Source organism: Lissotriton helveticus, chromosome 8, assembly GCF_964261635.1.
Source record: "Lissotriton helveticus chromosome 8, aLisHel1.1, whole genome shotgun sequence".
Lineage (NCBI taxonomy): Eukaryota > Metazoa > Chordata > Amphibia > Caudata > Salamandridae > Lissotriton > Lissotriton helveticus.
In genome coordinates this window covers 365150356-365173233 of record NC_136069.1, presented here as the reverse complement: position 1 = coordinate 365173233, position 22878 = coordinate 365150356, and the positions used below count along the sequence as shown (strand labels likewise).

The 22878-nt window shown below is 49.2% G+C and overlaps 1 protein-coding gene across 2 annotated transcripts in view; it reads right to left on the bottom strand.

Annotated features, from left to right (window-relative positions):
* BRCA2 (BRCA2 DNA repair associated) overlaps positions 1 to 22878 on the bottom strand; it is a 480797-nt gene that overhangs the window by 280704 nt on the left and 177215 nt on the right. For both annotated transcript variants that reach the window (XM_078657152.1, XM_078657154.1), the window contains exon 15: positions 16082 to 16512. In XM_078657152.1, the coding sequence (XP_078513278.1) occupies positions 16082 to 16512 (431 nt within the window). The remainder of the gene's footprint in view (positions 1 to 16081; positions 16513 to 22878) is intronic.

Below are 22878 nucleotides of genomic sequence, written 5' to 3'. Positions count from 1 at the left end.
TGATGTGCTGATTTCATTCGGACGCAATTCTGGCCTCGTGATTAACTGGTCCAAGTCCTGTATATATGTACTCACGGGTGGCGCCCCTGCATTGCCGCGTGGTTGTCCCATACAGGTTACACAAGCGGGTTTCAAATATTTGGGAATTTTTATCACTTTGGACCCCGTGGCCAGATATGATCGTAATTTACTCCCTCCGCTACAACGATTGCGTTCTGACGTGGTGGGCTGGTGCGGCCTTCCTTAGCCCCCCCTTGGGCGAGCGACCCTTTTCAAGATGATGTCCCTACCCCGGTTTTTATACGCGCTTCAGAACACGTTTGACGTAATTCCGGCAAAATACTTCCGGGAAGTGGAGAGTTTACAAAGACAGCTAATTTGGGATGGGCGTTCCCGTATCGCCCTCCCCAAGCTTACGCTTCCCTGGTATGACGGCGGTATTGCTCTTCCCGATATCAGGCGCTACTACTGGGCCTCTCAACTGAGTGCAATCAATCACGGTATGTATGGTCCGGGTTTAGACCCCGCATTTGAGATGGATCGGTGGCTGTTGCCGGGTGGGAATTATAATAGGGCGCTATATTCCAGATCGACGATCCGGACGCTTACTGGACCTACCACGATCGCGGTGCAGGTGTGGTATAGTGCAAATGCGGCAATGGGGTGGAGCGATAGACTAACTCAAGCGACCCCTTTATATGATTCTTGCAAGTTGGGAAGTTTGTGGAGGACGAAAGGCTTTGAGAAATGGGATATGATTGGTATCAGTAGAGTGGGCGATCTCTGGGTTAAGGATAGGATTAAGACTTTCGAGGTCTTGAAGGCGGAATATGACTTGAGTGATCGGGAATTTTTTCGTTATTTACAGATCCGTCATGCGTTGGGCTCTGTTTTCCCCATTGGGATTGTTATTCCGGAATCTTCCCTGTTGGAGGATCGAATATTTGACGGATATGTGCCCGATAGCACGATCTCTCTGATCTATAAGAAATTAATTAATGATTGGTCGGACCTGTTAACGCATTTAAGAGAGGTCTGGACCAGAGACGGTTTAATATTAGACGATGAGGACTGGCAATCCGCGATTTCCTCACCCAAGGAGGTTGCGATACCGGCCCGTCTTCGACTAGTTCAGCTTAAGATCTTGCACCGTGTTTATGTGACTGGCCCGCGACTGATTCAAATGGGTTATTCTGTTGATGGGTTATGCATCCGTGGTTGTGGTCAACTTGCCACTTTCCTTCACATAATTTGGGAATGCCCGGAGGTTGCTGCATTTTGGAATGGAGTGCATGCGGTCATGAAAGAGGTTACGGGAGTCGAGATACAGCCGGAAGCTAGGCGGTGTTTGCTGAATGTATGGGAACCGAATGACTATGATGTGGCTCAGACGCGATGGGCGACCCTGGCCAACATGATTGCCAAAAGCGACATTGCACAGTTGTGGAGCGCTCACCGCCCGCCGACGGTCTCGGTGTGGAAGGAGAATATGGATTGGTGTATGTTTTGAGAGAAGACGGTATATGTGGCGCGCAGTAGGCCCAAAAAATTGGGTACAATTTGGATTCAATGGAACTCCTACAGAGGAGATATATGCACACCACCCCTCCCTGATGTCCCCGATATCCCACACTCTCCCTGATCCAACATTCCATGATCAGTTCTAATATTCATGTTTTAAAATATTGGGTCCTTTCCCCCGATGGTGCCCCCCCCCCCCCCCCTCTGATTCTTGTTAATTGACTTGCATTATGATGTTATTGCCTTTTCCTTCCCGCTCGGAAACGCACCTGTATTGTATTGCTCCTTTGCCTTGATTGTTTGTTTTATTTATATATAATAAAAAGAGTTTCAAAAATAAAGGTTTTGAAAACAAAAAATAAAAAAATATATGTTGGTCATAACCAGGGTCACTGGAATTATACAATTGTGCGGCTGCTGCGATTTTTCACATAGTTATAGATTTGCTGCATTTGCCACATAATTCATCATCTACTGCATAATCTGCATATTGTTACACAAAAATTCTTTTCGAGCTCAAACGGTTCAAAAGTCACTATGAACACAGTGACATATGTTACAGCACAGTGGGAGGCCCTTTGCAAAGCTTAACTGGTTACCTCTCTATTGCTTATTGCTATATTTGGGTGATAAACTGGTAATAAGGATGTACACCCAATGCCCAGACAGTGCTAATAAGTGTAAATAGTACTAAATAATGAATTAATAATATAAAAAAATGCTTTGCCTTACGCGGCATAATTTGCCTTTTCTTGCTGCATAGTCCACTCAAATCTGCGGCATAATTTGGCTCTCCCCTTCTGCATAATTCCAGTGGCTCTTGCCATAACCAATTATTAAACAAAAAAAACTTAGTATATACTCAAAAAAGTATACATTTTCCACCGTATTATATGTTGGAAAATCCAATTTACATACATGCCATATTGCCTTACATTAGAACATCATACATTTGTCGTGATTAAATAAGCATTAAAAAATAAACCATTTTAAACTTTATACACACCTTTTATCTGCCGTAATATCTAAGCTCCAAACAGCTGAATTATTTAAACTCATTTTACTACTGAAAAAATTAGCTAACTTGTCTGTTGAATCCACTGAAATAGGCGTCCCAATTCTAACGTGGATAGATAAAATATGTACTTACATTGTAAGATTTCACGACAGCACAATGGACCATATGTATGACAAACGCGTTTTGCGATTCTCAAATTGCGATTTTTAGGGAATCACAATTAGAGAATCGCAAAATGCAATGTATGTAGGATTTGCTAAATAGTTTACGAATCATCCTTATTCCTGAATTGCAAATTGAGATTCGCAAATAAGGAATACCTTCCCCATTGCTACGGGCTACAAGGCCCAAAGGAATGAATGGGAAGACATTCTCAATTTGCAATTCCCAATTAGAGAATCGCAAATTGAGATTGCAATTTCAAGGGTGCAAGGGTGTCAGTAGGGTACCATGTTGCACCCCTGAAATAACCATGTGTGCACATGAGGCGCACATACATGCCCCAAGGGCATGTATGTGCGCCACATGGCGCTTTGAAAAATGCAACAAAGTGCATGTCTCAAAGAAATCGCAAATTACCACCAACCTGAAGTTCGTGGTAATATGCGATTCCTAAAGACAAAATCGCACAACTTTGGTGCTTCCTACGTTGCATTTAAGGAATTTCAATTTGTGATTCCTTAAATGCATTCGCAAAATAGGGAATCGCAAAGTTTGCGATTCCTTATTTTGCGAGTGGGTTTTTGTGTGCTACATAGCACACTGCCTAAATTGCGATTGCAAATGCTGAAATTCTGCGAATTTCAGTGTTTGCGATCGCAATTTGGCTTCATACATATGCCCCAATAACTTTAAGGAAACACTTATTTTTGTCTCTTCAATATCAGTAACTCTAAAGCTCATAAGATATCAAATATTTAAGCAGCCATTTTATTAATAACATTTGCAAGTTATATATTTTTTATGAAAGGCTCGGCATATCCATTAGTAAAGTGCGTTTGGTTTAAACATCAGTAGGACCACATTACGTCCAACTGAGTAAACAAAAAACAAGTTAAATGAAATATATTTATAAGATTAATCGTGCATTCGTTTAGTATTACATATGAACATTACACCCCAGTTGTATGCTTTGTACTCACTTGCATTTGTGTATGCATTCATATGAGCAAAAGTGACAATCTCTTGTTGGCGCCTAAAATAGAAATTTTATCCAGAGCTCATCCCATACTGCAGATTCTAAAATGATGTGTCGGAGAACAGCAAGTATTTCAGTAGTTGAAAGCTGGCCAAAACATTCTATATTGTCACAAATTATTTTGGGACTGTTTTAATGTAAAGTCAGTGACAGGGTTGTAAACCCATCTAGTTGTCCAGATCTGAAAGTTAGTTATAGATTCCTTACCTCAGAATTTCCCCCAGGTGTCAGACTGGATGCAGAGCATTGTTTCTCAGCAGTACCCCTGCGCATCGGTAGGTGGCGTCGGTCAACTCCACGTTCGTCTCCGACATCATGGTCGCCGGAATGACGTTGTGGTGCATACTTAGCCAAGGCCCCTGCATGCGGAGGTCAGTTTTTTCTTTTTCCGTGCCAGCTTAGCGCAGATCCGGAGAGAGCTAACCTCTTTAGTCACTTTTTGACTAAGCTGTTTTCGATGTTTTGTCAACCTCGTTTTAAGTCTTTAACTCCTGGTTCTTAAGGGATGTCCCACAGTCGGACTGGCTTCAAACCCTGCATGGAATGTCACAATCTGATGTCTGTGACGGACCTGCACCTTGTGTACCTTAGGTGTCTGGAGCGCGAGCACGGCCCGAAGTCGTGCTCCAACTGCTGGGCCATGAATCCAAAGTCTTTGCGGGAGCGGTCCCGAAAGCTCTTGGAGGCCCGGCAGTCGACTCTGCGTCGCTCCTTGTCTCGTTCGAGGGGAAGGTCTCGAGATCGCTCACGGAGCCATCACACCTCGTCCCATTCCAAGTCTTCGAAGTCCTCGGGTAAGTCGAAGCACAAGAAGAAGGCAAAGAAGCACTGGCGCTCTTCGCCTTACCTTCGTCGGTCGGCTGACGTGACGCAGGACCCATAAATAGATTTTTTTAAGGACATTGCTCATCTCTTTTCTCCATCTCCTCTCATAATGCCCCAGTGGGACTTGAAGCTTGCTGTTACTTATATCGTGTGTGCTCCCTTCGAGCCCCTTCATAACTGTCCTCTCAGGCTCCTCACTTGAAAAACTGCCTTTGTTCTTGCCATAGCTTCTGCTTGCAGTTTGAGTGAGCTTCAAGCTCTTTCTTACAAGCCCCTTTTCTAGTCTGTGCATCAGGACACAGTGGAGCTTCAAAAGAGGCCCTCGTTCCTTCCAAAAGTGGTTAGGCCTTTCCACATTGGACAAACCATTACTTTGCCCACCTTTTTCCCTCCTCCGCCCCTTTTCAAGGACGAGGAGAGACTCCACCCTCTGGACTCCAAGCGTGCACTGTCCTCTACCTTGACCGCACAAAAGGTTTTTGTGTGGATGATCATCTCTTTTATGGCTTTGTAGGTGCCAAGAAAGGTTGGGCTGTTCATAAGCATAACATCCCTAGATGGGTTGTCCTTTGTATCAAAATCTGTTATGCTTTGGTGAAAAGGGAACCTCCAGTGGGGCTGCGGGCTCACTCCACTAGAGCTCCGGCAGCCACCACTGCACTCCTTGACATCTGTCAGGCAGCCATGTGGGAATCCTTGCACACGTTTGTTCACCACACATTACTACCAGGACAGTCAACTCTGGAGGCATGGCTATTTTGTCCGTTCGGTCCTCCAGGACTTCCTGGTATGAACTTGGTTTGCAGACCCTCTCCACGGTTGGTATTGCTGGGGTATTTATTCGAAGGTGAGTGTGAGAAGTTGGCCTGGTATATGCTGTCCACTAATTAAAGTGGGCAGCATTTAATTTAATAGGTCAAAGATAACCTTAGAAAGCTATCCAAGTGGTAGCTGTGGAGAGCAGCCTTCAGGCTTAGTCTTGAAGTAACGTTAAGCAGCTGGTTTTACCAGAATGTAACCTTATTGTATTGGTTAAAACAAAGGAGAACCACACAGTAGTTATAAAAATATGTATTTATTATTATAAAACACTCTAAATACCTCACAGTATCTGCTACACGCAGATAAACACAAAGCACACAATACTGTAGCACAGAAACAGTCGTATGTAGCACTAATACACAGTGGGCTCCAGGGGGGAGACCAAACCATATACTAAAATAGTGGTATAAGAACCACGACTCGAGTCGAGACAGTGTCTAGAGTATGTAGAATCAATGGAAACCCAAAGGAACCACCCAAGGTGAGTAAGTAGGGACCCTACGGAGGACGGGTGCAGTATGAGAACACGACTGCGTGCGCCGTACAATGCTTTGAGAGAGTCGCGGTTGCAACTTTACAGTTTAGGGACCCTTCCCACAGGATTATGAGGAACCCCTTTGGATCAGAGGAGGTTGAATAGCCACCCTACCCACGGACACCGTAGTACCAGAGTTACCGATCTCAGGGAAGCCGGGTGCATAGAAAGAAAACCTTTGTTGATCTTAATGGAGGACTTCAAGGAAATGCCACTGCGTGAAAGAAGAAAATTATCTGATGGAATCCAATGGTGGATTCTAGATGAGGAGTACCTGAAAGCAGAGGGGACAGAGTCTGGGTCACTCAGGATGTCGGGTGCTTCAGGTGCTTTGAAGGGGTTCTCGACTCTGCAGCCACCGGGACCAGGAGACGTCGAGGATGACCAGGAGCCGGATATGAGCTGTCCCACGAAGGATGTCGAGTGATTAAGGGTTGGTGTCCTGTGGGAGTACCAAGAAGCCATGGCAACGGCAACCCACGAAGATGGTCAAGAAATGTTACAGTTCGGACCAGCAAGGTCCAGGAGACTCACCAAACACAGGAGAGTCAGGGCAAGCCTGGAGCAACCAGGGGAGCACAAGAAAAGCAAAGATGACCCTCAAGAGGAACCACAGGCCGGAGGCACAGGAGTCGCAATGGGACCTCGAGCAGATTTACAAAGCAACGGCCTACGGAGCACTATGCGAAGAGGACAAAGTTCTTTGGTGGAAATGATGGCAGACGTTGGGGCTACTCGGAGTCCAGTGCATTTGTTTTGTGAACGCCAGCAAGCATATGCACTTGCAAAAGTACGCGGTGCACAGGGGTACTGGTAATGCAGCCCCCACAAGGGATTCTGACCTTCAAACTTGGTGAGAGAGCTGCTTGGACGTCGAGGGACTTGGAAACCCACCACCTGGTTTGCTGGAGCCTTCGTAGGCTGTAGGAGCTCAGGAGCAGCAGACCGCTCAATCGTGATGTGGTGCCTGTGGTTGCAGGGGAGTGACTCCTTCACTTCATGGAAGATGTCTTCTGTTGTCATTGTTGCTCCACAGGTCCTGCATGGAGCATGTATGAGGCACGGGCACAGACAATGCTTTGACGGAGTGGGAGATGAAATCGGACCCAAGCAAAGTCGAGGAAAGTCCAGTGTTTGAAGTTCAGTTTCTAGTTCAGACTCTTGTCAACGTCGAATCCAGGTAAGCCCTTTTGTACCCACGTGAGAGGGTTGGACAGATTCAGGGGACTCTCCCAGGGGATGGTTTAGACAGTGGGGATGTTACTCCCATGTCCTTGGTCCAGTTTCGCACCAAAGCAGGAGCAAAGGCTCCCAGGACTGGTTTGAACTGGACACCAAATGTGCCCCTCATGCGGACTTTCGGTCGCTGGCAAGCGCACCCACCTAGGCCTAATCCACTAAATCCTGTCTGGGAGGTGGTTACACCTCCCTGCAACAGGATGCATATTGTTCTGCCTTCCCCTGGTCGAGCTTGGCTCAGAAGCAGGAGGGAGCAGGTGGGCAGAAGTGTGTCTCTGGTCGGCAGCAGCCATTTTGAGCTGCCCGGGACTAGAAGGCTGGTACCGGGAACACCAGCGACCTCACAAAGCTTGTTCCTGAGGGACGGAATCATACCTCCCACACCGGTGTGGGGGTATGATTCCACAATGTTTTATACCAAACACGATAGGGTTACTTTTAGCTGTTTTAGAGTTGGTCATCACGCGGTCGTTTAATGCCACTCTATACGTCGTAAATGGCTGAAACACTAACAACCCGGGAGAATGGACTTCGTAGGCTGCAGGGGTGTTTTCTCATGCAGTGGCACCCTCTCACTTAGAACCAAGCACCCTGCCTTCAGGATTGTTGAAGCCTGTTATAGGGTTGACTTATAGGTTTTAAGTGCAGTGACCCTTCAATGTAGTAAACCTATATCTTAAGTAAGTGTTGCATGCACCAACGTACACCAGCTGCAATGGCAGGCCTGTAGATCCGTTTTGCATGGCCTCTCATGGGTGGCATAATACATGCTTCAGCCCATAGGAGGCCTCTGGTGTACCTATGCCCTGGGTACATGGGTACCATATACTAGGGACTGATAAGGGTACCCCAGTAACCAATCTGGAGCGTACCTAAGTACATGACATAACAGTTTAGGGAGAAAGCAGATAAACGGTTCCTGCTTAGCAGGATCCCAGTCAGACTAGTCAAAAACAGTGTAACATGAAGCAAAATGTGGGGGTAACTATAAGAAGCAGATCCTACAGTAACGAATTTATAACTAGCTGTCTCTTTCAGAAGAACAAGTTACTTACCTTTGGTAACGATGTATCTGTAAGAGACATAGGTTAGTTATAGATTCCTTACCGAGCCACCAATCCTCCCTGCTTTGCAAACTGATTTCTGAGGTTAGGGACTCCCTTACAGGGCCCTAGTTGTAGCCCACCAGTGGTCAGTGTCTTGCACGGCTCTGCGCTTCTGGCGTGGAAAGTAGTGTCAAAACTGACATCAGCGAGCAGGGGCGAGATCTAAGTAGGCACTGCAACGTCAACCCGGCGACCATAAACCTGACGACGGAGTCGACCGAAGCCAACCTACCGACATGCAGGGGTACTGCTGAGAAAAAATCCCCAGAACCAGTCTGATGCCTGGGGAAATTCTAAGGTAGGGAATCTATAACTAACCTATGTGTCTTTCAGACATATTGTTACTGAAGCACAAGTTACTTCTTGTGTAACAATATATCTGTAAGAGACATTAGTTAGTGATAGATTCCTTACATTAGAATATCCCCAGGCGTCAGACTGGATCCGGAAACTTTTGCTTAGCAGTACCCCTGCGCGTCGGTAGGTGGCGTTGTGCGGCTCCGCGTCCGTCACTGGTGTCATGAGCGCCGAGATGACATCACGGAGACTACTTAGGCGCCACGCATGCGCGCTGACGTCAGTTCTATACACGACTTTCCGCGCCGAAACGCAGAGATACTGACCATTGGTGCATAAAACTAGGGCCCTAAAAGGGGATAACCTTAACCCTAGTAATCAGTTCGCAGAACGGGGAGGGTGGATGGGGCGGTAAGGAATCTATCACTAACTAATGTCTCTTACAGATATATTGTTACACAAGGAGTAACTTGTGCATCTGAAAAAGACACGTTAGTGATGGATTCCTTACCTTAGAATAGATGCCCCAGCAAAACCAACCCCGGTGGTGGGCCTGCGAACAAGATTACACCAGAAAGTCACGGAGCACAAAACTGCCAAAGAAGCAGTCTCTCCGGACCTGACTGTCAAGGCAGTAGTGCTTGGTAAACGTGTGCAGCGAGGCCCACGTAGCTGCCTGACAAATGTCCTGCAAGGGAACGCCGCGTCCCAAGGCAGTAGTGGCTGCAGTCACCCTGGTCAAATGGGCAAGCAGCCCCACTTGGCCAAGGAGTAACGGGCCTTGATGCACAGAACGACCCACTGGGAGATGGGTCCGTTTGTGCACAGCCCGACCTTTTTTGGCGCCCACGTGGCCAACAAAAAGCTGTTCATCCACCCGGAACTGCTGTGTACGCTGCAGATAGAATGCGAGCGCACGTTTTGGGTCCAGACGGTGGAGCCTCTCCTCTTCCCTTGAAGAATGCGGAGGCGGAAAGATGGTGGGCAAAGTGATGGTCTGCCTGATGTGGAAGGGCGTGACAACCTTTGGCAGAAAAGAGGGATGGGTCCTTAAAACCACCTTGTCCGGGTGAACAGAAAGGAAAGGAGGTTTGAAAGAAAGAGCCTGGTGCTCACTCACTCTTCTGGCAGAGGTGATAGGTACCAGGAAAGCCGTGTTTAGAGTGAAAAGACGTAAGGGACAGTTATGAAGGGGCTCAAAGGGAGCGCACATCAGAAAAGTCAAGACACGATTTAAGTCCCACTGAGGCATTATGAAGGGTACAGGTGGAAACGTATTTAGAAAAACGGTTAACAACCGGGGACTTAAAAAGAGAAGGCTGATCTGGGAGCCATACAAAGACGGAGATGGCCGAAAGATAACCGTTGATAGTGCCCAAAGCAGAGCCCTGCTGGGCCAAAGAGAGAAGGAACAGAAGAACCTCAGAAAGAGGGGCAGAAAGGGGATCCCTAGCCTTTGCTGTGCACCGTGCCACAAATCTGTTCCACCTGCAGGCGTATACCGTTTTGGTGGAGGGACGCCACAGTCCTCGGGAGGAAGATCGAAAGGTGTCAACTGTCGCCACTCAAGCTTCATGCATGGAGGTGGAGGCTGGACAGGTTCGGGTGGAGGACCGTCCCCAGCAGCTGCGACAGAAGATCCTCCCGAAGAGGCAGACGGCACGGAGGATCAATGCTCATACTGAGTAGCTCAGGATACCATACTCTTTGAGCCCAGTCCGGAGCCACAAGAATCACTTGGGCCCGGTCGGCCTGATGTTCTTCAGCACTCTGGGCAGCAGTGGTATAGGCGGAAAGGCGTACAATAGACTGCAGCTCCACTCACGAAAAAAACGCGTCTCCGAGCGAGTGCCGCCTTGGAAATTCCAACACGTAGAACTGATGACATTGAGCGTTCTCTTCGGTGGCGAATAGATCAAGGCTCTCCCCACCGCAGAAATTGACCTTGCACCACGTCTGAGTTTAGACGCCATTCGTGATCCACCATGCACCGGCGGCTGAGTTCGTCTGGCCTGGCTTTCAGAGAACCTGCTAGGTGTTGAACCACCAAGGTAATGCCTTGATGTTCCAGCGATGTCCAGAGGCGGAGAGCCTCCTGACATAGGGTCCACGACCCCACCCTGCCTTGTTTGTTGCAATACCATATGGCGGCGGGGTTGTCCGTGAACACCTGCACTACACTTCCCCGGACAGAGGGAAGGAATGCCTTCAGTGCAAGTCGGATCGCCCGCAGCTCCAGAAGGTTGATATGGAGCCGGGACTCTGCTCGAGACCAGAGGCCTCTGATCTCCGCCTCTCTCAGGTGGCCTCCTCATCCCAGGAGGGACTCATCCGCCACCACTGTGTGCTCCGGTTCGGAAAGGGAGAGGGATCTGCCACTGACCCAATCGCGATTCGTGAGCCACCACTGCAACTGTCGTGCAGCACCCTCCGAGAACCGGTTGCGATCGGATAGGTTGCCCTGATGCTGTGCCCACTGGAACTTCTGGTCCCACTACAGAGCCCGAATATGCCAGCTGGCATGTGTCACCAGCAGGATACAGGAGGCCATCAGGCCCAGAAGCCGGAGGGTAAGGCTGACAGAAACCCAGGATAGAGGCTGAAAGAGCGGAATCCTAGCCTGAATATCCCAGACCCGCTGCCTGGGAGGATAAACCCGAAACAGCGTCGAATCCAGAACCGCTCCGATGAAGGGAAGCTTCTGAGAGGGACTCAGATGCGACTTCGGCACATTGATGGAGAACCCCAGCAAATGCAAGAGGTCGGCCGTAGTCTGGAGGTGGGTGAAGACTGCATGGGGCGAGCCCGCCTTCAACAGCCAGTCGTCGAGGTAGGGGAAGACTGACACACCTGACCTGCGCAGATGAGCTGCGACAACCGCCATCACCTTCGTGAACACCCGAGGGGCACTGGTAAGGCCGAAGGGGAGCACGGCAAACTGAAAATGCTCCTGGCCTACCGGGAACCGCAGGTAACGCCGGTGGGCCGGCAGGATGGGGATGTGAAAATATGCGTCCGGCAAGTCCAACGCCACCATCCAGTCTCCAGGGTCCAGAGCAGCCAGGACCTGAGCCAGAGTCAGCATCTTGAACTTCTCCTCCGGAGGAAGCAATTTATGTCCGGGAGGTCCAAGATGGTGCGCAGGCCCCCCTTGTCCTTCTTAGGGACCAGAAAGTGGTGAGAATAACAACCACTCCCTACTTCCTGACCGGGAACGCGGTCGATGGCCCCCTTGACCAGGAGGGCTGAAACTTCCTGACGGAGAAGAGTCAAATGATCCCCCGACATGCAGTGGCACCGAGGTGGCATGGCCGGAGGGGAGGACAGAAAGGGGAGTGCGTAACCTTGGCTGATTATCTGCAGCACCCACTTTTCTGATGTAATTTTGCGCCAGTGGTGGAAGTGGTGACGGATCCTGCCACCCACCGGCGTAGGGTGCTCCCTGAAGCTCGGATTAGGAAGGCTTAGAAGCAGAAGCAGCGGGGTTGGAAGTGGACTGACCCGCGCGCGGGTTACCAGACCTGTCCCTGCAGAATCCACAGCCATGCTGAGGCTGGTTCTGCATAGGCTTGCTGGAAGAGCGTGCCCTTTCCCTGGCCACGAAAAGAACGAAACCCAGGCGTGGCAGGGTTCTTTGTGGAAAGACCCAAAGACTTGGCCGTGGTACGAGAGTCTTTAAAGCGCTCCAGGGCATTGTCGGCCTTATCACCAAAGAGGCGGGAGCCATCAAAGGGCATGCCCATGAGCGAGCTATGGACATTGGGTGAGAACCAAGTGGAACGCAACCAGGCGTGGCGCCGCAACGCCACAGTCGCAGAAATTGCCCTGCCCAACGAATCAGCGGTGTCCAAACCACACCGGATGGTAAACTTCACAGCATCCTTACCCTCCGTAATTGCTTGGGAAAGGACAGCCTGAACCTCCTCAAAACACTGAGGCAGGTCTGAGTTTCAGAGTCCCACACTGCGTGGGAGTAACGGCCCACAAGCAGGAGGTGTTAACCGACTGCAACCCCAAGCTGGCTGAGGAGAATAACCTCTTGCCAAATTGGTCTAGCCTTTTAGAGTCCTTATCCGGCGGAGCCGTGGGAAAGGCACTCTGCGACGTCGATGCCTGAATGACCAGGCTCTCAGGCGTAGGGTGAGTGGTCAATAAGGCGGGATCCCCAGGAGCCGGGCGATGACGCCTAGCCACATTTTTATCCACCAGCGCCCCCGTGGTCGGACGCAACCAAGTGCCCAAGAGGACTTCGATGAGGGCCTCATTGAAAGGGAGCAGCGGTTCAGACGACGCAGACGCCGTCTGGAGCACCTCCGTAAGGAGGTTGGTTTTAAGGGCCATCGTAGGGAGGTCGAGATTGAGAGCCTCCGCAGCCCGATGCAGCACCACGGTGTAGGAAGCACCCTCCTCCATAGGAGGTGGAGGAAAGGCAAACCCCGGGTCAGAAGACACATCAAGTTCGCCCGCATCTTCAATGTTGTCCACCCAATCTTGCTCGGAGTCACTGCCGGGCAAGGGGGTCCTCGGATCTTTCCCAATCCTCGTCCGGCTCCGGTGTAGAGGGAGCGGGTCACGGCGGCAGGGCCCGAGAAGGGACAAGAGGCGTAGGAAACGGCACTGAAAACTGGAACAAAATGGTCCGGGAACCGGGCAAGGGTGGGATAAACGGCACTCAGTGCGGCAGCGGAGCTGGAGCTGGCGGCGCTGCACCTTGTGGCGCCGGGGCCAGTGGCGCAGCATCCTGTGGCGCCGGGGCTGGCGCTGGTTGCGGAGCCGCCGGGCCAACAGGATCTGGACATGGGACCACGGGGCCCGAAGGCGCGCCGGCGGGAGCCCGGGCCTAAAAAAGCGGTCCATGGCAGTAAGAAACTCTTGCATCTGTTCGGGAGTCGCTGACGGACCCAGGTATGGCGGGTATGCCGCGGAACTCCCTGGCTCCAGAGGAACCGCAGGGGCGGAGCACCTGTCGCCCTCGTCCGCCTCCGGGGAGCGACGGGGGGACATCGGAGAGCGAACACGTTTCTTCAACTTCTTGTTATGGCGTCGCTTACCCGTATCTGAAGGTGAAGACTTAGAGCCTGAGGAGCGATGGCTTCGGTCCCGCGAGCGGTCCCGTGAACGGCCTCAAGACCCGGAGCGGCGGTGAGAGGAATGCCGGACCTCCAGCAACTTCCGGCGCCGCTCCCACAAGGCCTTCGGGCCATGGCTCGACAGTACCGGGAGTCATGGTCGGTCTCCAGGCAGTAGAGGCACACATCGTGGGGGTCCGCCACCGACATGTTATGGCAGCACGACCCACAAGACTTAAATCTGGGCATCTCTATGTGCACCAGGAGACAAGAGAAGGAGACAAAAGTCTCAAAAGAGTAGTAAAAAAAATGACTGAGATACGTGCTCAATCAGGATCCGCGCTTTCGGCGCGGAAAAAGAAAGAACTGACGTCAGCGCATATGGGTGGCGCCTAAGTAGTCTCCGTGACGTCATCCCGGCGCTCACGATGGCAGTGACGGACGCGGAGCCGCACGACGCCACCTACCAACGCGCAGGGGTACTGCTAAGCAAAACTTTCTGGATCCAGTCTGACGCCTGGGGATATTCTAAGGTAAGGAATCTATCACTAGCGTGTCTCTTTCAGATGGTAATAACTTGATCTTTTACTCCACAAACCAGATACACTAAAGGCAGAGCGACCACATCCAACTGGACACATGGGAACACAATATATATAAGGCTCATAGTCCCAGTTTGCACTGCAGTACACCTTTAAATGAGTACGCCAGTAACAGCAGGCGGGGACGATGCGTCCAATTATAGTTAATCAGCTGCCCCGTATAGCCCTGAGCTCACACCTGCCCTGGATGAGTGCATTAGTGAAAGGCAGACCCTAAATTTGAAGCTGGTGGTTCACCTTTTAGGCAGTAACCCAGTTTGCTTTTGAAAGGGGGCAGCGATCCACCTGCAGGAGGGTGCAGAGAGTACAGATAGGAGGATATTTAGGAATTCAACAAAACCCAATTTTCCCCCTTTTCAAGGATCACTGTCGGGGCACACTGACTGCGTGTCACCTTTTTGCGACGCAGAGTCAGTGCATCCCTCAGCAGCTCCTTTGTCCATGTGCCTGTGTTTGTAATACAGCTAGGCACAGATGCAAAGTGTTTCCCTTGAGATTGTACGAGCACACATGTAGTGCTGGTGTAATCTGTAATACAGAAAGGGCAGCACAAGCGTTTACGTCTCCTTCTACAATACCATAGAGCTTTGGGGGCACAGGCGCCAAATGCCTATCATATCCCACTGGGAACTTAATGTAATACTCCCCCTTGTACTTTACCTGTTTGGCACATCTGTTCTTTGAGAGACCTGTTACACACACCAGTCAAACTGTCCAAGAACGGCTTTACCCTCCCCATACCATAAGAGAGCCAAATACGTTTGGGGTTTAGTTTTGGCAAGAAACTAGCAAGCACCTTCTAGATTTTTTGTATGGCTCACATTTCTAATTCCCACTTTTTACTGGAAACTGTTCATACAATTTATATTCTTCTTTAAAGTTTTAGCACTGACTTAGCATTGTGTTTACCATTGTTTCACTGTGTCGTATTGTATATAAATCCCTTACCACCTACTGTAATAAGCCTTGACTGTTCAACTTCATTGCTACCAAAGAGTCAAGCGCCCATGAGTAACTTGGTTATCCAGTTGGAGTACAAGAGTATTGGTGGCCCAGAGAGACCCTGGACTGCAATGATCTCATGAGCCATACCAAGGCCAATGTAAAATTTAAAGTTGTATTCAGTTTTCACAATGCAACTGATTTAAAATGTTTTAACAAAGTCAATCTAACTGTAGAATAATAGTGGGTACTGCTGGAAAAGAGCGAATAGTTCCATAAGAATGTACTCTGCCCTACATTTGCTTCTCCGAGCAACCCATAGTAGTGAATGACATATAGTAATAAATGTTTGCCGCAATCAAAATGTTATGTGCAGAACATGAGATCCGTAGTTTAAACCATTCTTAATATAAGAGGGTGTCTTTTTAGCAGAAGCAGTTGAGTACACTTCATAGATAGTAGGATGCTGCCCTCTAAAAAGGCTTGGTAATGTATTTTTCTAGGTTTGGTTAAGAGATCGGCGGTCCTGGAAAGAAAAGCTCAAAACAGCAGTTTGCCAAGACTCATCACACACTATTTAACAATAGAACACACCTCGGAACCATTTGACAGTAGTCGCCAGAATACCAAAAACACTGCAGTGGCATGTGAATGGCCGACTGAGGGCTATACAAAATGCAAACAATAACAATAGAAAGGCACTAGCAAAGCCTGCATGTGAATAAAGGGAGTTGTAGATTAACATATAATGTAGTCCTCTAGTATGCTGTCACCTTCGGAACAAAGCAGATATTGTAAGTCAGGTGCAAAATCATAAAAAGCATTTCAAAAGAAGCTGAAAAGTGGCGGAGAAGGTAGATAATAAAGAGCACAAAGAATATTTCACAAATAAATATCAACAAAATACCTTGCTCGTTGAATTGACGGTCTTCCAAGGTGATGGTGGTTTTCACAGACTCTTTTTCTTTCAGAGGCTCAATACTGTCCACAGTTTCCTCATTTTGGTATTTTATTTGTTCATCCCCAGTGCTGACATTTTCTTTCGAAGAGATGTCTGATTTTGCTTCACCACTCTTGTCACCACTAGGGAATTTAGATTTGGTTTTAAAAGGTGGGATAAAGGTCTTTACTTGTTTGCTGGGTGCTTGCACACTTTTTGTTTTTTCACACTCCTTGACTGGTGTCATCTTACTCGGGCTTGACGCAACTGATGGATCGTTTTCAGGGAAATTAAGAAGTCTGTTTTGAAAAATGGTAGTTCTGCAATGAAATCCTTTAAGATCTTGGTCAGGTACAGTAATACTAGGAATCTTCGCTTCTCTTCTTTCTTTCTTTCCACTGCACAGGAAAGAAAATTGGTAAAAAGTGATATGTTTTCAAAAGCAGCACCTAAAACATTTTTTTCTGTATACAGGTTGCTGGCATTAAGTAATCTTTCCTGCTTCAGTAAACCCCCAATGAGACATACCTTAAGCAGACAACCAACTTCCTTAAGAAACAAATATTGGAGCAATGCTACTGCTATCTTTCAAGTAACACTTTTGTATGCATTATGTTGTACAAGCACTACAAAAGCAGAGCACTGGAGCTGTGCTAATAGTCCCAGACCGAAAGTGAACTGAGACTATGCCATAATTTTCTGCAGTTCGTATCTGATGAGGTACTGGGGTGACGGTCCCCACATGGCAAGAAAAGCGGTGACATAATGCCTGGGTTCGGCTTTTTCTGGAATGCATGTGATTCCCCTTAGTACTCAGTGAGTTCACAGAGGTTGCTTTATGTTTTTCAACATTTCACCAGCAGATTAAAAGGCTTGATGAACCAGGCAATCTGCCCAGGTGTATTTTTCCATTAGTACATGGTGGGCTACTGCCCCTCACCAAGCAATGGAGAGGCAGGAGGTTGCTAATATTCTAGCGATGAACACATGTGCACATTTTGAACAGTATTTCAAGGGAAAAATTCTAACAACCTTCGCTGAACAAAATAATTTCAGTCTACAGTTGCTTGGGGTCTCTGTTCCCCATGAATATCTGCTGTACGTTTGGTGCTCAGACACTGATTGCAGAATGAATAGTACCTTACACAAGGACATGATGCATGTAGCACAAATGGTGGTTCCCAGCTTCCAGGCTTTGTAGGGTTTTATTGGAAATCCGGCTTTTTACTGTGGGGGCACTGAGTATTTTCCGTCTTTTGCTGAACCCTATATTTGTGTTTTTTTGTCAAGAACAAAGGTCCTAAGCTTATCAAATACATTTATAAGTGGCAAACATAGACTTAAATAAGAACTATGGCTCTTTTTTTCTCCAATGTCCAGCCGGACAGGGAAATATTTATTTTCAAAATTTTAACAAGGATTCACGAATATGTGAGACACAACATAGATAAACAAGCATTTACAATGCAACGGTTTCGCCTTTGCCAAAGTTAGAGCTATTGGCACTGTAAATGACTACATTTTTATTTATGTGTTGGTTTTGAAAACAGATAAATAAATGGCATTGTCATTTACATTGCCAATAGGGTAATCTCTCGGAAATGTGAGACCGATTGTACCCTACTGGACGAGCTCAGCAGACAGCAATTACTTGCAGACGAGTTCTATAACACAACAGTGACACTGCTAAATCCAGCGCTTCACAATAGAAACAGAAATGATACATGAGAAGATTACGAGTGAACAAATTACAAAAGCAGACCTTAAGTTACATGAGGCAAAAGTGACAATTGTGAGCAAACAAAATACACGAGGTAGCAAAAGGTACATTACAGGAGTAATATACGAACTCGAAACTGACAAAGAGTAACGGGCAGAGTGTGTCATATTGGATGAAGCGGGCACTTCAAGTGAGGGTCAGCGGGCACTTTGCCAGGCAGAGTTTGGGAGCAGCGGGCAGAGGGGTTGAGGAGAGCACTTCAAGCAAGGGGCAACCTGCACTTCTCCAGACAGGGGCCGAGAGCAGTGAGCAGTTGGGTTGGAGGGGGGTGAAGAGGGCACATCAAGGGATGGGCACTCTGCACTTCACCAGACAGGGGCAGGTAGACTCCAACATAGGATGTCAGAGTTGGTGCAGGATACACTTTAAGTGAGAGACAGCCTGCACTTCACCGGACGAGGGCAGAGAGATGGTGCACTACACCCGTGCCCCGGGGTGATGCCCAAGGATGACGAAAAATACGTTCTTGAAAGTGCTGACGCCACGGAAGTTGTGAAAGCGTGTGCTTAAAAGCTAATTATGGACCTGTGTGTGTCTATATAGACGATGGTGCATTTATAATTTCAAAACGTGCGACGTGCGTGTTTGATTGCCAAGGTTTATGTGGGGGAAACAATGTCTCTAACATATATCAGGAATTGTAGTTTACAAGTGCGGAGGGTCTTTTAATATCACAACACGTCATTAAATCTACATTTTCTGTGTTCGGCATGAATGACATATTGTGTGCCTGCCCCCGCCCCGAACGTTGACCCATTTGAATATTGCTAAGTTTTTTTGTTTCAAATATTTTATTAGCATTTAAAAGTAATGTGCAAAAAACATTCCAGTGTTACAGAACCCTTGCGATGCATACAAATAAATGTACCATGATACATTAGTATGGAAGGCGTACATGCAGTAGTGAGCGTGAAAATCAGCAAACACACTTAGGCTCATATTATTAGTTTGAAGTTATTTTTTTCTGTTTGGCTTTGGTAAGCTGCTGTTCTTTATAAACTGTACATTTATTTATGTTGCGTGCGTCCATTGTGCCAGTGGGCGTATTGGGGTAGGAAAGACACAGGTACAATCAGCCCTGGCAGGCTTTCGGTAGTCACGAGTCCGGCACTTATAGAAACGCGGAGAAGTGGAAAGAAGGGGTAGGTTTCGAGATTATTGGATGGGAAAAGGTACTCGAGACATTGAGAATGCTAGAGAAAATGGGCAACAGAAAGAAAGCCAGCAAACGAAGGAATTAAAACTGAAAATGAGGGTACAATTAGGAGAACGATCGGAAGAGAGAAAGGAAGTATGACAGGAGGCAGAAAAACAAACAAGGAAAGAAACAGTCATGGGTAGAAAGAGAGAGAAGCAAGGAAGAGAAAGCAATGTGTAAGAAAAGCGGAAAGGTAAAAATAGAAGTTTTTAGGCAAAGGCAGGTTTGTGGATCAGTGTTTGGTAACTATATAGGAAACGTGTTTGAAATTTTAAAAATATGGAATTTGTTGTAGACAAATAAAACAGCTAGCCTCGTGTGAAGCTGACGTGCGGGGGTCTCGTGCCTTCCTTTTAACCGAGAGTCCATGCGAAGAATTTGTTTCTGCCGGTCTGTTGTGGGGGTCATGCGCCTTCCCTGTCCGTGAGGGTCTCCGCCTCAGGCTGGTGCGTGGGGTTTCTGCGGGGACAAGTGTCGAGGGTCTCAGGCGGGAGTCACTGGGAATTGCTTTTTATGGGTCTTTTGCGTTGAAAGGACCGTGTGCCGTGTTTTTCTTGTGTGGTGCATTGAGGGTTCAGTGGGGTATTGTTGCAGGGGTCTACTGCATTTTTTTGGTGGGGGGCTAGGGAGTCTGTTATGGGGTGCGGAGTGAGTTCTCTCGCTTCAGAGGCCCCTCTCGCTTCAGGGGCCCGGTACCCCCTTTGCGGGGTCTGTCAGTGTTCTTGGGGGGGGGGCTGTTGCTGGGGTGCGGGGGTCCTGGCAATGAAAGGCCCCGTCAGGGTTGTTTGCAGTGAACACTGACATATGCACGATTCGTTCCGGATACATAGCTGCGGCGCCACGTCCTCCCCCGACACCCCCACCTGCACCCCCTCCAGTCCGAGCCCCTCCTGATTAACTTTACCTCCTCTCTAGCCGGGCAGAGGGGGTGCCTACGGAGGCCCCCGGACCACGTCATGTTCCCCTATATCCGCCATGTGCACCTAAAGTCTGACAGAGTTTGCACGGAAGGGCACACGTGTTCTACTTGTGCAAAGGCACGCCAACATGTGAGCACACTTGACAGAAAGCGAGGGGGCATTACTTTGCAAAGGAGGAGGGGGGATAAAACAGGCCGGGGAAAACATACGCTGTAGTCTTATAGACGGAGCGAAAACAATGTTGGCCAGTACATTGAGGGAAGAAATGTGGTGGGTAGCTGACCCGGGGATCCTTGGTGGCTAGTAGAATGGGCAAACGGAGTAGCCTTTTAGACAAGTGTGGGAGTTTAACCCCCCACGAGGAAGAGTGGACGGAGTCAGGAAAAGTGCAGGAGAGGGAGGAGAGACCTGACATGGGAGTGAGAAGGACGCAGGAGATAGCGGGAGTGGGAAGCGAACCCTCCACAGGGAAGAAAGCGTAGGAGTGAGGAAGGTGCAGGAGAGAGATTAGTGCGAAAGGTGCAAGGGAGGGAGCGCTTTGAGTTGGGACGGGAACATTCCACGCGAGAAGGACGCAGGAGACTGCGGGAGTGGGAGATGAATCCTCCACAGGGGAGGAGAGTGAAGAAGGTGCAGGAGGCTTGGGAGAAGTGAGGAAGGTACAGGAGGAGTGAGGGAGGAGTGTGAAAGGTGCAGGGGAGGGAGGAGTGAGGGACATGAAGGAGAGGGACAGGTGCGGGGAGGGAGCGCACGAAGCTGGGACGGGAATATTCCACGGTGAGAAGGACGCAGGAGACCGTAGGGGATTAATCATCTACAGGGGAGGAGGGCGCAGGAGTTGACGGAGTGAGAAAGGTGAGGGAGACTTGAGGAAGGTGAAGAGAAGTGAGTGAGAGGGAGGGGTGGAGAGGGAGGGGGAAGGGTGGGAAAGGTACAGGAGAGGGAGGAGTGAGGGACATGAGTAAGAGGGAGGAGTGGGAAAGGTGCAGGGGAGTGTAAACAGGGAGGGAGCGCTCGGAGCTGGGACGGGAATATTCCACGTGTGAAGCGCGCAGGCAGCAGTGGGAGGTGAATCCTCCACCGGGGCGGAGAGCGCAGGAGTGGACGGCCAGGGGGAGGAGCCTTCGCCTGGGTGGCAGGGCAGGTACCGGCGCAGCCCGTAGTACAGGTGGGGCAGACACCAGCCGGAAGGTTTCGAGGACAGTATCCAGGGTGTCAGGTGCGGGGGTGGAGCTGGGCAGAAGAGCCGCAGCTGACCGAGAGCCTCTGAACTCCAGCCCCCAGCCAGGGCCCTGCAGGGGTGCCAGCCAGGACTGGGGTCCGAACACGTCACCCTGCGCCGAGCCGCGGGCGGAAACGCACGGATTTGCCTGCTAAGCAGAGGATCAAGGTCTGTTTACAGCACCTGCGCGCACGGAGCGCGCCTGGGTGTAGTAGCCGCGCGCTGCCTCCCTGTCTGGGTGAAGCTGTCTGGACTCGTCCTGCGCACGTATGCCGCCGGTGCATGGATCTCCCCGCGGCTATGGCTCGTGCCGGGGGGCCGCAGTGCCAGGTCTGATTGGAGGTAAGTCGCTGTCTCCCCAACGCACTTCTTTTTGGGACAAACCTCCTCGTCCTGTCTGCTTCCGCCTTGCTCCTGTCCGCGCGCCACAGAGTTCTGACAGGATTCCACTTTCGAATGCGTGTCACCCTGCACAAACTTTGGACTGAGCCTTGTAATGGAAAACCATCGAAAAAAAGGTTTAAAAGCCAAGACCCAGCTACCTACGAGTTAATGTTTATGGTGTAGAAATCCTGTGTAATTTTCAAGTCTCAAATTATAATCCTGGTAAAGTAGTTTATTTATGTATGCACTTGCAGCAGCAGGCACGTCATCCGTATGGCGTACATGTTATCTGGAATACCTGCTGGGTTTAGGTCCACCTTTCAGTAGTTTAAAATGGAAAACAAGTGTATAGTTAGGTATTAATGGAAACTGTTAAGTGCTAAAACAGTCAGTTTGTAGTGCACGAGGTGTAAATAGTTAGCGGTTTAATTACACACAAAGAACAAGTCAGGTCCCGGGCCGGCTAGCCAATCACAGCACGGCCCGGGAATGACGTCACGGGGGTGTCCCGGGCCGGCAGCCAATGACAGCGCGGCCCAGGACAAAGGGGCGGCACTTAAAAAAAGACGGAGAAACGCCCCCGAATCGCGTTTTCACGAGAAAGCGTGATTGACAGCCTCTGTCTCCCAATGGCTAGCCTCCACTTAGGGAGCTAGCCAATGGGAGACAGAGGCGGAACCAAAGCCCATATGTAGGATCATGAGATTTCGCCGTGGGCGGAGCAACTGCTACGCAGTTGCAACGCCCAGGGCGAAACCTAAAAAACTGGGCACAAGCCTGTACCAAGTAAGGGAAGGAAAACAATACAGGGAAAAAATGAGGGAAAGGTAAGGAAAAGTTTAACAGGCAAAGGAAGTGGAGCAAAAGGCGGCTTACAATACAATGCAATCTTGTGTAAGCACAAACCAACAGTTACTGCAACAAATATGTACAATTGAGAACTACAGTACTGTTAAAAAAGTCGACATGACGTTTCGATCCCTAGCTCCAAATATTAACTGGGATCATCTTCAGGACTAGTTACTGTGCTATTGCCTGAGTAGTTGAAAAGCCTGGTCGCGAATGAGGGGGGAACAAGGCGTCTGGATCTGAAGCCTCGGAGGTGATGTAAGTCACCTTAACATGTGAACACGGAGCCTTGAGAGGCTTCTGTATGCTGGTGGGCCGAGTGGCAGAACGTCCGATCGGCGTTCCTCGTCCTGGTGTGGATAGCCTTTACGAATTGGCCGAGGGCCAGCTGCACATTGCGAGCCCGGAAAA